General features: G+C 50.5%; 1 protein-coding gene across 1 annotated transcript in view; it reads right to left on the bottom strand.

Annotated features, from left to right (window-relative positions):
- Positions 1–15,906, bottom strand: part of LOC139055670 (uncharacterized) — a 194,490-nt gene that overhangs the window by 63,471 nt on the left and 115,113 nt on the right. The window contains exon 7 of the mRNA XM_070533198.1: positions 13,594–13,692. Coding sequence (XP_070389299.1) covers positions 13,594–13,692 — 99 coding nt within the window. The remainder of the gene's footprint in view (positions 1–13,593; positions 13,693–15,906) is intronic.

The following is a 15,906-nucleotide window of genomic DNA, read 5'->3' as shown; positions in this document are numbered from 1 at the left end:
TCAAGCCTTCGTTGTCATACAGTCACCATGCAATTGTTGTCATATTTTAATTGTGAGGGCATCGTGGTCTCTCCGTCGTCGTCATTCGGTCTTCAACATTCAACACTGGACACGCCATATTCGTCATACCTTCTACGCCGACCCAGTCACGCAAGTTGTCTTATAACTTGTGCGAGTGAGTATGCACTGGCCGTTGTGTGCGCTGCATCACGTTCATCCAACTATGCCATCCGAATCGCGAAACCCCGTCATCGTCACGCCTTCTATTCTATACAGTCACCGTGCATTCGTTGTCATAGCTTCGTCGTGAGGTATTCATGGTCGCTCCGTCTTCGTCCATAGGCCTTCAATTATTAACACTGGTCATGACACCGTCGTCACGCCTTCTACGCCAACCCCGTGACTCAAGTTGTCTAATAACTTGGGCGACTAACTATGTACTCGCCATCGCGCGCTGCATCATCGTCTTCAAACTATGTCATCCGACTCCTGTTACGCCATCATCGTTACGCCTTCGTTGCCAGAGAGTCACCGTGCATTCGATGTCATACCTTTGTCGTGAGGACCTCGTGGTCGCTCCGGCGTCGTCATTGGGCCTTCAATATGGAACACTCGTCATGCCACCAACGTAACGCCTTATACGCTGACATAGTGACTCAAGTTGTCGATTGCCGTCATGCGCAACGCATCGTGTTTATCAAACTAGGTCATCCGACTCGCCTCACGCCGTCATCGTCACGCCTTCCTTTTCATGCAATAACCGTGCATTTGTTGACATACCTTCGTCGTGAGGACCTCGTTGTTGCTTCGTCGTCGTCGGAAGGCCTTCATTAATGACCACTGGTCATGCCAACGTCGTCACGCCTTCTACGCCAACCCAGTGACTCAAGTTATCTAATAACGCTCAACATCACCGCTTATTATAGCCAGTCAAGTAAACAGCACAGAAATCTTCGCTTACATGGATTTCAACAGTATGTTGGATCCGCATAATTTCTAGCGCTATATCTTTTCAAATTCTCAGCGGCTTCGAGGTGTAGAAGTGACTGAGGGGGATTAGAAAAGCAAATAGGAGTGGAAGTAGTAATAAGAACTCGTTATACAAATTTTAACAGTAGTGAACCGAATGTTAATGCCAGCAGTAGGAATTCCGTTTTGCTGGTACAACGTCAGGCCGCCGTAAATGAACTATGTAATACAAATGCAACGGTCGCGATAGAGCGGCACTTACCATGCATACCCAGAATGTCGAACCGTGGCCTGCTTATTTGTATGTATACACCATGCAGTGTACATCAACAGTAAGTAAACAGCCTCCTTACTTTATGTATAAAAGTCACAGGATCATTATAGTTTTTTTTTCTTGGGAAGACCATTGCGATATGCAATAGCCTGTGACAGCGCGGATCCAGTCCATGCGTTTTATTTACCAAAGATGCCTTACAAACAATGGTCATTGTGCAGACGTCTTGATGTGCGGCACGGATGCTGTCTCACGTCAGGTAGAGATTATCAAGTTATCAAGAGGTTACCAATTTTCAAACTAACTTACTTTATTGCAGAAAAAAAACTCAGCGCCCTTCCATTCTGTGAAGAAGGTTGACCAGTGAAGCTGTGTATGTGGGCCCCTAATGGCGAACGCCACCTTCACCGTGGGTCGGCCCGGCATTAAACTACATTCAAGATCCGCCCATGTTTGGGGAGTGCTTAACGCCTGCTCCACCTCCGCCACGGATCGGGCCGGTATTACACCATCTTCGGGATCGGCCCAGGTATGGGGATTGCTTAACGCCTGCTTCACCTCCAGCGTGGGTTGGCGCAACATTGCGCTAACTTCGAGATCGGCCCACGTATGGCGAGTGCTTAACGCCTGCTTCACCTCAGCCGTGGGTTGGACCGGTATTGCACTATCTTCTGGATCGGCCCACTTATGGGGAGTGCTTAACGCCTGCTTCACTTCCACCGCGAGTCGTACCGGCATTGCACTATCTTCGGGATCGACCCACGTATGGGAATTGCTTAACGCCTGCTTCACCTCCAGCGTGGGTTGGCGCGACATTGCATTATCTTCGAGATCGGCCCACGTATGGCGAGTGCTTAACGCCTGCTTCACCTCCGCCGTGGGTTGGGCCGGTATTGCACTATCTTCTGGATCGGCCCACTTATGGGGAGTGCTTAACGCCTGCTTCACTTCCACCGCGAGTCGTACCGGCATTGCACTATCTTCGGTATCGACCCACATATGGGGATTGCTTAAGGCCTGCTTCACCTCCAGCGTGGGTTGGCGCAACATTGCGCTAACTTCGAGATCGGCCCACGTATGGCGAGTGCTTAACGCCTGCTTCACTTCCGCCGTGGGTTGGACCGGTATTGCACTTACTTCTGGATCGGCCCACGTATGGGGAGTGCTTAACGCCTGCTTCACTTCCACCGCGAGTCGTACCGGCATTGCACTATCTTCGGTATCGACCCACGTATGGGAATTGCTTAACGCCTGCTTCACCTCCAGCGTGGGTTGGCGCGACATTGCATTATCTTCGAGATCGGCCCACGTATGGCGAGTGCTTAACGCCTGCTTCACCTCCACCGTGGGTTGGGCCGGTATTGCACTAACTTCTGGATCGGCCCACTTATGGGGAGTGCTTAACGCCTGCTTCACTTCCACCGCGAGTCGTACCGGCATTGCACTATCTTCGGTATCGACCCACATATGGGGATTGATTAACGCCTGCTTCACCTCCAGCGTGGGTTGGCGCGACATTGCGCTAACTTCGAGATCGGCCCACGTATGGCGAGTGCTTAACGCCTGCTTCACCTCAGCCGTGGGTTGGGCCGGTATTGCACTATCTTCTGGATCGGCCCACTTATGGGGAGTGCTTAACGCCTGCTTCACTTCCACCGCGAGTCGTACCGGCATTGCACTATCTTCGGTATCGACTCACATATGGGGATTGCTTAAGGCCTGCTTCACCTCCAGCGTGGGTTGGCGCGACATTGCATTATCTTCGAGATCGGCCCTAGTATGGCGAGTGCTTAACGCCTGCTTCACTTCCGCCGTGGGTTGGACCGGTATTGCACTTACTTCTGGATCGGCCCACGTATGGGGAGTGCTTAACGCCTGGTTGGACCGGTATTGCACTATCTTCTGGATCGGCCCACTTATGGGGAGTGCTTAACGCCTGCTTCACTTCCACCGCAAGTCGTACCGGCATTACACTATCTTCGGGATCGACCCACGTATGGGAATTGCTTAACGCCTGCTTCACCTCCAGCGTGGGTTGGCGCGACATTGCATTATCTTCGAGATCGGCCCACGTATGGCGAGTGCTTAACGCCTGCTTCACCTCCGCCGTGGGTTGGGCCGGTATTGCACTATCTTCTGGATCGGCCCACTTATGGGGAGTGCTTAACGCCTGCTTCACTTCCACCGCGAGTCGTACCGGCATTGCACTAACTTCGGGATCGACCCACATATGGGGATTGCTTAAGGCCTGCTTCACCTCCAGCGTGGGTTGGCGCGACATTGCATTAGCTTCGAGATCGGCCCACGTATGGCGAGTGCTTAACGCCTGCTTCACTTCCGCCGTGGGTTGGACCGGTATTGCACTTACTTCTGGATCGGCCCACGTATGGGGAGAGCTTAACGCCTGCTTCACCTCCAGTGTGGGTTGGCGCGACATTGCACTTACTTCGAGATCGACCCAAGTATGGCGAGTGCTTAACGCCTGCTTCACCTCCGCCGTGGGTTGGGCCGGTATTGCACTATCTTCTGGATCGGCCCACTTATGGGGAGTGCTTAACGAATGCTTCACGTCCACCGCGAGTCGTACCGGCATTGCACTATCTTCGGGATCGACCCACGTATGGGAATTGCTTAACGCCTGCTTCACCTCCAGCGTGGGTTGGCGCGTCATTGCATTATCTTCGAGATCGGCCCACGTATGGCGAGTGCTTAACGCCTGCTTCACCTCCGCCGTGGGTTGGGCCGGTATTGTACTATCTTCTGGATCGCCCCACGTATGGGGAGTGCTTAACGCCTGCTTCACCTCCAGTGTGGGTTGGCGCGACATTGCACTACCTTCGAGATCGGCCCACGTATGGCAAGTCCTTAACGCCCGCTTCACCTCCGCCGTGGGTTGGGCCGGTATTGCACTTACTTCTGGATCGGCCCACGTATGGGGAGTTCTTAACGCCTGCTTCACCTCCAGCGTGGGTTGGCTCGACATTGCACTATCTTCGAGATCGGCCCACGTATGGCGAGTGCTTTACGCCTGCTTCACCTCCAGCGTGGGTTGGCGCGACATTGCACTATCTTCGAGATCGACCCACGTATGGCGAGTGCTTAACGCCTGCTTCACCTCCGCCGTGGGTTGGACCGGTATTGTACTATCTTCTGGATCGCCCCACGTATGGGGAGTGCTTAACGCCTGCTTCACCTCCAGTGTAAGTTGGCGCGACATTGCACTATCTTCGAGATCGACCCACGTATGGCGAGTGCTTATCGCCTGCTTCACCTCCGCCGTGGGTTGGGCCGGTATTGTACTATCTTCTGGATCGCCCCACGTATGGGGAGTGCTTAACGCCTGCTTCACCTCCAGTGTAAGTTGGTGCGACATTGCACCATCTTCGAGATCGACCCACGTATGGCGAGTGCTTAACGCCTGCTTCACCTCCGCCGTGGGTTGGGCCGGTATTGCACTATCTTCTGGATCGGCCCACGTATGGAGAGTGCTTAACGCCTGCTTCACCTCAAGCGTGGGTTGGCGCGACATTGCACTATCTTCGAGATCGGCCCACGTATGGCGAGTGCTTTACGCCTGCTTCACCTCCAGCATGGGTTGGCGTGATATTGCGCTATCTTCGAGATCGGCCCACGTATGGCGAGTGCTTAACGCCGGCTTCACCTCCGCCGTGGGTTGGGCCGGTATTGCACTATATTCTGGATCGGCCCACGTATGGGGAGTGCTTAACGCCTGCTTCACTTCCACCGCGAGTCGGACCGGCATTGCACTAGCTTCGGGATCGACCCACGTATGGGAATTGCTTAACGCCTGCTTCACCTCCAGCGTGGTTTGGCGCGTCATTGCATTATCTTCGAGATCGGCCCACGTATGGCGAGTGCTTAACGCCTGCTTCACCTCCGCCGTGGGTTGGGCCGGTATTGCACTATCTTCTGGATCGGCCCACTTATGGGGAGTGCTTAACGCCTGCTTCACTTCCACCGCGAGTCGTACCGGCATTGCACTAACTTCGGGATCGACCCACATATGGGGATTGCTTAAGGCCTGCTTCACCTCCAGCGTGGGTTGGCGCGACATTGCATTAGCTTCGAGATCGGCCCACGTATGGCGAGTGCTTAACGCCTGCTTCACTTCCGCCGTGGGTTGGAATCGGTATTGCACTTACTTCTGGATCGGCCCACGTATGGGGAGAGCTTAACGCCTGCTTCACCTCCAGTGTGGGTTGGCGCGACATTGCACTTACTTCGAGATCGACCCAAGTATGGCGAGTGCTTAACGCCTGCTTCACCTCCGCCGTGGGTTGGGCCGGTATTGCACTATCTTCTGGATCGGCCCACTTATGGGGAGTGCTTAACGAATGCTTCACGTCCACCGCGAGTCGTACCGGCATTGCACTATCTTCGGGATCGACCCACGTATGGGAATTGCTTAACGCCTGCTTCACCTCCAGCGTGGGTTGGCGCGTCATTGCATTATCTTCGAGATCGGCCCACGTATGGCGAGTGCTTAACGCCTGCTTCACCTCCGCCGTGGGTTGGGCCGGTATTGTACTATCTTCTGGATCGCCCCACGTATGGGGAGTGCTTAACGCCTGCTTCACCTCCAGTGTGGGTTGGCGCGACATTGCACTACCTTCGAGATCGGCCCACGTATGGCAAGTCCTTAACGCCTGCTTCACCTCCGCCGTGGGTTGGGCCGGTATTGCACTTACTTCTGGATCGGCCCACGTATGGGGAGTTCTTAACGCCTGCTTCACCTCCAGCGTGGGTTGGCTCGACATTGCACTATCTTCGAGATCGGCCCACGTATGGCGAGTGCTTTACGCCTGCTTCACCTCCAGCGTGGGTTGGCGCGACATTGCACTATCTTCGAGATCGACCCACGTATGGCGAGTGCTTAACGCCTGCTTCACCTCCGCCGTGGGTTGGACCGGTATTGTACTATCTTCTGGATCGCCCCACGTATGGGGAGTGCTTAACGCCTGCTTCACCTCCAGTGTAAGTTGGCGCGACATTGCACTATCTTCGAGATCGACCCACGTATGGCGAGTGCTTAACGCCTGCTTCACCTCCGCCGTGGGTTGGGCCGGTATTGTACTATCTTCTGGATCGCCCCACGTATGGGGAGTGCTTAACGCCTGCTTCACCTCCAGTGTAAGTTGGTGCGACATTGCACTATCTTCGAGATCGACCCACGTATGGCGAGTGCTTAACGCCTGCTTCACCTCCGCCGTGGGTTGGGCCGGTATTGCACTATCTTCTGGATCGGCCCACGTATGGAGAGTGCTTAACGCCTGCTTCACCTCAAGCGTGGGTTGGCGCGACATTGCACTATCTTCGAGATCGGCCCACGTATGGCGAGTGCTTTACGCCTGCTTCACCTCCAGCATGGGTTGGCGTGATATTGCGCTATCTTCGAGATCGGCCCACGTATGGCGAGTGCTTAACGCCGGCTTCACCTCCGCCGTGGGTTGGGCCGGTATTGCACTATATTCTGGATCGGCCCACGTATGGGGAGTGCTTAACGCCTGCTTCACTTCCACCGCGAGTCGGACCGGCATTGCACTAGCTTCGGGATCGACCCACGTATGGGAATTGCTTAACGCCTGCTTCACCTCCAGCGTGGGTTGGCGCGTCATTGCATTATCTTCGAGATCGGCCCACGTATGGCGAGTGCTTAACGCCTGCTTCACCTCCGCCGTGGGTTGGGCCGGTATTGTACTATCTTCTGGATCGCCCCACGTATGGGGAGTGCTTAACGCCTGCTTCACCTCCACTGTGGGTTGGCGCGACATTGCACTACCTTCGAGATCGGCCCACGTATGGCAAGTCCTTAACGCCTGCTTCACCTCCGCCGTGGGTTGGGCCGGTATTGCACTTACTTCTGGATCGGCCCACGTATGGGGAGTTCTTAACGCCTGCTTCACCTCCAGCGTGGGTTGGCTCGACATTGCACTATCTTCGAGATCGGCCCACGTATGGCGAGTGCTTTACGCCTGCTTCACCTCCAGCGTGGGTTGGCGCGACATTGCACTATCTTCGAGATCGACCCACGTATGGCGAGTGCTTAACGCCTGCTTCACCTCCGCCGTGGGTTGGACCGGTATTGTACTATCTTCTGGATCGCCCCACGTATGGGGAGTGCTTAACGCCTGCTTCACCTCCAGTGTAAGTTGGTGCGACATTGCACTATCTTCGAGATCGACCCACGTATGGCGAGTGCTTAACGCCTGCTTCACCTCCGCCGTGGGTTGGGCCGGTATTGCACTATCTTCTGGATCGGCCCACGTATGGAGAGTGCTTAACGCCTGCTTCACCTCAAGCGTGGGTTGGCGCGACATTGCACTATCTTCGAGATCGGCCCACGTATGGCGAGTGCTTTACGCCTGCTTCACCTCCAGCATGGGTTGGCGTGATATTGCGCTATCTTCGAGATCGGCCCACGTATGGCGAGTGCTTAACGCCGGCTTCACCTCCGCCGTGGGTTGGGCCGGTATTGCACTATATTCTGGATCGGCCCACGTATGGGGAGTGCTTAACGCCTGCTTCACTTCCACCGCGAGTCGGACCGGCATTGCACTAGCTTCGGGATCGACCCACTTATGGGAATTGCTTAACGCCTGCTTCACCTCCAGCGTGAGTTGGCGCGGCATTGCATTATCTTCGAGATCGGCCCACGTATGGCGAGTGCTTAACGCCTGCTTCACTTCCGCCGTGGGTTGGGCCGGTATTGCACTTACTTCTGGATCGGCCCACGTATGGGGAGTGTTTAACGCCTGCTTCACCTCCAGTGTGGGTTGGCGCGACATTGCACTATCTTCGAGATCGACCCAAGTATGGCGAATGCTTAACGCCTGCTTCACCTCCGCCACGAGTCGGACCGGCATTGCACTATCTTCGGGATTGATCCATGTATGGGGAATTGCTTGACGCCTGCTTCACCTCCAGCGTGGGTTGGCGCGACATTGCACTATCGTCGAGATCGGCCCACATATAATAATAATAATATTTGGGGTTTTACGTGCCAAAACCACTTTCTGATTATGAGGCACGCCGTAGTGGAGGACTCCGGAAATTTTTACCACCTGGGGTTCTTTAACGTGCACCTAAATTTAAGCACACGGGTGTTTTCGCATTTCGCCCCCATCGAAATGCGGCCGCCGTGGCCGGGATTCGATCCCGCGACCTCGTGCTCAGCAGCCCAAGGGCCCACATATGGCGAGTGCTTAACGCCTGCTTCACCTCCGCCGTGGGCTGGGCCGGTTTTCACTAGCTTCTGGATCGGCCCACGTACGGCGAGGGCTAAACGCCTGCGTCACCTCCGCCGCGGGTTGGGCCGGTATTGCCCTATCTTCGGGATCAGCTTACGCATTCGTTTTTATTTATTTCTTTATTTATCTATTTATTTATTTATTTATTTGTATTACCTTCAAGGACAGGGGGCATTGCAGAGAGGAGTGGTATCAACAGTTTCAAAAGGTTACAAGAATGCAGTCGAATCAAAATTATGCGGTTTTACGTGCCAAAACCACTTTCTGATTATGAGGCATGCCGTAGTGGAGGACTCTGGAAATTTCGACCACCCGAGGTTCTTTAACGTGCACCTAAATCTAAGTACACGGGTGTTTTCGCATTTCGCCCCCATCGAAATGCGGCCGCCGTGGCCGGGATTCGATACCGCGACTTCGTGCTCAGCAGCCCAACACCATAGAAGAATGAAGTATGTTACAATAAAAAGAACTAATCATTGCTGATATTATACAATGTTAGCTAAGGTACAAGTGAAAGGAATATAAAGTCAGGTTCGGAAAATTAGGCAGTAATAATGTTTGGCGAGTACAAAATTGCTGCTACTTATAAAATATTAGCTAGTGCTAGTTTAAGGGCATTGTTATCTGTAATAGTAACGATGTCTGGAGGAAGGTGGTTCCATTGCCATGATGTTCGCGGAAGAAATCACTGAAGAAAACTTTTGGTGTGGCACGATACAAGCCCTACTTTCAGGGAATGGTCTATGCGATGAGAGCCATAGATTGGTGGCGTAATTAAATCACTTCGTAGCACAGGGTGATAGCATAAATTATGAAACAGACCTAGTCGGGATATTTTTCGGTGAGAAGCCAATGGCGGTAAGTTGACGTTAATTTTTATAGTGCTTATGCTTGCAGTTCTATTATAGATAGAAATAATGAAACGAAATGAATTATTTTGAACAAGTTCAAGAGAATTAATTAGGTTAACTTGGCATGAATGCCAAACAGCCGATGCATATTCTAATTTTGGACGCATTAGGGTCGTATACAGCAGTATTTTTAAAGTTGGCGCAGCAGAATGAAAATTTCGGTGCAAGTAAGCTAACGACCGGCTGGCATTGTTAATTATGTAATTAGTATGAACAGCCCATGACAGGTTTGTCCTGATCAAAAATAACCTACAGCGCGAAGGACAAGGACTGCGATAGACGGCATACACAGCGCTGACTTCCAACAATATTTTATTACGTTGCCACATCGTGTGTATATATACAAGAAAGGGCACGCGCAGAAAATGGAAGACAGTCACATGGGATGTTCTAACAGCAAGTCACTGAACTAAGAGCATTGTCACCTGAAAAAAATAAAAAATAAAAAAATAAAGCATTACGATTTCTATCTGTTTAGATGCGTGACTTCACCAGGGGTCAGCGCGATAGAGGGGGCACTAAGGCAAACACTACCAAGTTTTCTGATGAAATCAGCTTCCACAATTTCCCAGGTGAGCCGTGAGCTGTGTCTCGCTAAAGCTTCTGTATCTTCAAAGAATGGCACGCAGCCGCAGTCCCGGCAATGGATGCCGAAGTGGCCTTGTACAGTGCTGTGGACTTTGTTACAGTGCTCTCTTAGTCGATCGTTTAAGCACCTGCCTGTCTATCCAACATATTTACTGCCGCAAGACAGGGGGATTCGGTAGACTACATTCGTTGTGCACGTCACAAAACGTTTTCTGCGCCCGACAGAAAAACAACTCTGATGCGATTTAGGCGCGTTTACACGCTTACAGAGCCTCGCCAATTTTTCCTGGGCTGAGAAAACGACTGTGATCCCTGCACGCTGCACAATTTTCTTTAGCCTATGGGAGACGTCACGCACAAGCGGTAGCACTGAAAACCAGCGTCTTTCAGCCCACTGGTTCCCTGATTGATGATCCCGCTCAATCAGTGGACCCGCGGGCTGAAAGACGCAGGTTTGCAGTGCTACCGTTCATCGGCAAAAAGATGAATATTTGAGCATATTTCGGAAGGAAGGTCGTTAAAATAGAACAGAAATAAAAGAGGACCTAGTACAGAACCTTGTGGTACGCCTGAGCATACTTTAGTGAAGGTAGAGTTATGGTCGTTAGCACTGACGAACTGAAAACGAATGGTTAAAAAGCATTCTATCCATTTTAAGAGGTTACAGTCCAGATTAAGAAGGCTTAGTTTGTACAGTAATAGCTTGTGACATGCCTTATCAAATGGTTTGGAGAAATCTAGGAATATGCAGCCGGCAAATGAGGATTGATCTAGAATGCATTGTAACTTGTACGTAAACAAGATGAGCTGTGTTTCGCACGAATATGTTCTCCGGAAACCATGCTGCGCTGACGTGAAAAATGAATTAGCTTCGAGAAAATTAACCAGATGACTATATGCGGTGTGCTCCAGCATTTCGCAACAGATAATGGTGAGACATATGGGTTTATAATTAGCGAGAGGAGATTTGGCACCTCATTTGTGGATGGCAACCACCTTCCCATCTTTCCATTGTACAGGCAAAGTAGATGCGTCCAGTGATTGTTGAAAAAATTTGATGGAACTGTAAGTATATGTGTTCTTCAAAAATTTAGTACTTATATTGTCGTAACCTGGGGCAGACTGATATTTCTAATTACTAATGAGTTGTGCAACCCCAGATGTATCGTTGACGATGGGATCCATGACTGAGTAATTATACTGACTCAGAGAAGGTAAATATCAGCTAGATAGTGGCGACAAGTTTTTATTGAACTCTGTGTTTAAAACCGAAGCACAAGAGTGAGCAGGAACAGGTTCACCGGAAGTGTTTAAAACCGAAGCACAAGAGTGAGCAGGAACAGGTTCACCGGAAGGATCATTCAATGTGATGCTATTGTCGGCAAAGGGTTAATCAGACGCCAGAATTTGGATACATTGGTGCTTAGCAATGATGTAAGGACATTAGCTTGGGAATGAAACTTGGCGACCTTCAATGCATTTGCGTACTCGTCAGAAGCAGTTTTATATTTTTCCCGGCGTGATTCACTCGGCGACTGATTGGCTAATCGATAAAGGCGTTTTTTTTTCCTGTTTGATAGACGTCGAATATGGATATTATACCATGGTGCCAGGTGATTAGAAGGTATTGCGCGGACAGGAACGTATTCTACTGTTAGCCGTTCGACTTCGGCTGCAACATGTTCCAGTTAGACTGGTCAGAACGGTAATTAAAACCATGAAGAAAGACTGCAATAAGTTCAGCTAGCTCGTTATTTATGGCGTCAAAGTTAGCTAGCTCTCTTGTAGTTGTGTATTGTTTTCTTCATTTTGCGTGTTTTCACAGAAGGTGCGGAAAGAGTAAAGGTGAGCAGCGCATGATCACTGATACATGGTAGATGTAATACTGGAGAGGCAAGGTCGGGGCTTGAAGTCAAGATTAAATCTAATACGTTCGCTGAGTTAGGTGATATCCTCGTTGGTTCGGTCACGAGCTACGAGAGTAAAAATACGGAGCACAAATCTAATAAACTTCTTGCCTCGGTCGAAAATGGGAATAAACGGGGTGGCTGTGTATTCCACGATATGTTTAGATAGTTGAAATCACCAAGCAGAAACAACGGGTACGAAGGAAAACGGTGTGAACGGTGTTAATCATGTCATGAAGTTCGTCAAGGAATGTAGCTGTAGCGGACGGAGAACGATAACACACGCCGAAGCTAACTTTCATGTGGTTAAGAGTTACTGCGGCCCATACTATTTCGCGGTTAGTTTGTACTTGTATGCAAGAAGATGGAATATTGGATGATATAGCCAGAAGAACACCGCCTCCTCGACGTTCAGTTCAATCGCAACGGTACACTGCAAAATGATTAGCGTCCTGAAAAATTTCAGAGTTGTGCACGTGGGCCGGAAGCCATGTTTCGGTAAGTGCTGTATTATGTGCGCAGCACATGTCAATAGCAGAAGAGAGTGAGTCATGTTTATTAAGTACACTTCTAATGTTAGTGACTAGGACAGTTGGGCGGCATTGTAAAGTACGGCCACTGCCCTTCATTAAGTCTTATCTTGAAGAGGCTTCTGCAGCGTTATCACCCGAAGCGGTGCCAAAGTGTTGCAACTTAACGTCTTCAAGTTTGTCTGCCTGCGTGTTGTAACAAAAACATATATTGCTTATGTATAACCTGTTGTATCGGAGCTGGAACTGCGGTGCGTTTGGTAGAGCTTTGCCGAATTCAAGTAGTCTTTTGCGAGCAGTACGGGTTCAGGCGCAGAAGTCTTCGACTACGGTGATGTTTTGTTCTTTTAGGCGGTTAAGACAAGTTAATATTTTATTTTTTGTTTTGAAGTTTCTGAATTTGGCTATTACCGGGCGACACTTACTCGGTGAAAATTGGCCTAGGCGATGGGCGCACTGAATTGATTCCGGCGGGAGCGTGTAAAGTGCAGTCGTAAGTACGCTTGTTAACTTCAATTCTGTTTCGTCCCAGGTCTCCCTGCTCTCTGAAAGGCCATAAAAATGTAATTTTCGGGCGTGCTTAACACCTGCTTCACCTCCGCTGCGGGTCGGCCCGGCATTGCGCTATCTTCGGGATCGGCCCAAGTATGGGGTGTTTTTTGCTTACCACGCCAACGACACGAAAATTTCCTTGGGCGGTAGAGTTATAGAGCTTCGCTGTAAAAAGAACAATCAGAACTACCACCGCACGTCGATCGTTCCCAGTATTTTGTGACGGATATTCTTGAGATGTACCGAAATGTTTTGTGTACTGCGCGGCTGCTTCGGAGCAATTCCTTTTCATAACAAATATCTGCACCGTTTTGACTGTACGATTGTGCAAGAACAAAGTCTGATTATGGCTGTGCGCATTTAGTGTGTATCGGACAGACATGCCGTCACCCCAGTCAAACTTGTTGCTGGGCTAGTTGGTTTGTTGTGGTTGAGGCAAAATACCGCACAACACGTCCGCACAACGACGCCCGTATGTTCGCTGCGTTAAAAACAAGAACCGACTGATCGGATTAATTGTACTGTGCCAAAAACAAGCAAAGATCGCCCTGGCGCTGCTGCAGGCAAAGGCTGGGTGTGCCTTCTCCCCCTTACCTCGCGCGTCATCTTCACGGGATATATGTCCAGTGTCTCGAAGAGGCTGTAGTTGGTGCACTTGGTGTCGTACGGATGTGGCAGCTTCTTCACCCCACGCTGTGCCGGAAGAAAAGAGCAGGCGTTCTTCATTAGCATTTCAGCGTCGCAGTCTCGTTGAGATAGAGAGCCTTTTATTCCTTTATTTCCTCCGTAATATGGGCGCCATTGATAATGGCTTTGTATAAAGCGCATGAATGTGTAACACATGCCCGAAATGCGAGGCTGCGCGCTTAAAGATTTTAATCTCCATATCACTGAGCCGGGATACTGTAAAAAGATGAAGATACAATATTCCAAACTATTATGTCGTTTCACAATATATATTACTATAACTGCGCCGGTTTAAATGTCTGTAATCGCTTTTACAGTCAACACATTTGTCCAGCAGCCTTAGTAAAAAGCACGTAGAGTTGCACTGGGACAGTATAGGTCTTTTAATTTCTTCTTCTCTCTTTTTCAAGTGAATATAAGTAATAGACTACACGGCCGCCTTTTTCCGCCTTTCCGCCTTTTTCCGCCTTTCTCTGATATGGGAGAAGGCTATAGACGAATGCGATTACTGGGCACTAGTCAATAAAATGGGAGAGATACTCGGCGACGGAGAAGGCTACTAGCACCATTTCTCACAGCTTAAGCTGTTTGGGCTTAATCCAGAATTACTTAATTAGCGCCTACGTGCTTGCCTCGTGTCTCTTTCCTTCGTCTGTTGTTTTATTTGGCGCCTTCTTTGTAATCATGTATAACCAACTCGCCCACCAGCACGTGCTCAGTTAATCCAGAAGCCAAATAGCCATTCCGATTGGCGAAGCCATCCACCACCGCCGCCGGTGTCTGCAGCAGCTATCGCCAGGAATGAGAAATAAATAGTCAGTCCTGGCTGGGATTGAACTCGTGACCTCTGCGCGGAAATCAGCTACTATACTACAACTTACGCTTGCTAGCTGCTGCGAAAACACGCCCCATGTAAGCGTCCTAGCGCGCATGGAGTCACGCCATTAGAGTTAGTGTATAGGCTTCCCTTGAGGAGTCAGAGTTGTGCATCTGACTGAACACGCCGCTCACGCCACTATTCGCCAAACGTAGTCACATGCGCAGAAACCATTCTCCTTTGAGGAAAGCCAACATCACGCTTGCATCGCTGATGCTTACCCGGTGTCGCCATATTGAGCAGACAGGCGCTGTGCATCGGCTCACATCGGCAAGCGCCACGAAAGGAGCTAAAATTTTTATTAAAAATGGGGAATTTTTTACGTGCCAGAAGCACTTTCTGATTACGAGGAACGTTAAAGTGGGGGGCTCCGGAAATGTGGACCACCTGGGGTTCTTTAACGTGCACCTAAATCTAAGTGCACGGGTGTTTTGGCACTTCGCTTCCATCGAATTGCGGCCGTCGCGGCTGAGATTTGATCCCGCGACCTTTTGCTTAGCAGCCCAACACCACAACCAGTAATCAACCAGGCCGAGTAAGAAGCTGAAATTTCAAACGAAATGCCGTTTGCCTTTCCCCTGGCGGGCAACGCGCTCCCACCCGGAGAGTGACGTATGCACGTATGCATCGCAAGTGCGCCACCTACATCGCCGTGCAGTGACGCCACTCTCTGTGACACGTTACTTCCTCAATTATTCAAGGCAACTGCAGATATTTGTTGCGTCTGTTGCTTGAAGAGAAGAATTTAAGTTTAGAGAAATAAGAAAACATACATGCCGAATGTCTGCGTGTCATTCTCTTACTTCGTATCGAGAGATATACTTCCGTTTCGTCTGCTTCTTCCCACGTCGAGAAGTCGCGGGCGCTGAGAGTGAAACTATTGCATTTCTTACCGTGTTCCAACGCGCGTTCATGCTCTACGATCCGTTTACATCTGCCTAAGTGTTCGTGTAGCACAGACTTATACCGCTAGTGAGGTGTTCTCGTGCACAGCGCACAAAACGGTGTGCTGCGCGAAACGAGACAAACTCAACAGCTCGCGCGCGACCGCCTGTGGAAGTGCGCCGCGCCGCGAGAGAATGACAGAAAAAAGAAGAAAAAGAAGGCGGGGCCCGAGACGTATGCTTCACGCGATCCTCCAGCTCCGGTGTGGGAGAACGCAAGGAGCGAATTTCATTTGCGGGAGCTAGACGCTGCAAGTTGGGAGATTGCCTATATTGGCGGTGAAGCTCGCCTCCAGAAATCATGGTTTCGCCGCAATGAAATCGGGGCTAATACCGAACCAATTAAAAATATATATTGTGGTGGAATGCTTCGCATAGGGCCCTTCCAGCATGTAACCA

Source organism: Dermacentor albipictus, chromosome 2 (genome assembly GCF_038994185.2).
Source record: "Dermacentor albipictus isolate Rhodes 1998 colony chromosome 2, USDA_Dalb.pri_finalv2, whole genome shotgun sequence".
Classification (NCBI taxonomy): Eukaryota; Metazoa; Arthropoda; class Arachnida; order Ixodida; family Ixodidae; genus Dermacentor; species Dermacentor albipictus.
This window is presented reverse-complemented; position numbering and strand designations above follow the sequence as displayed.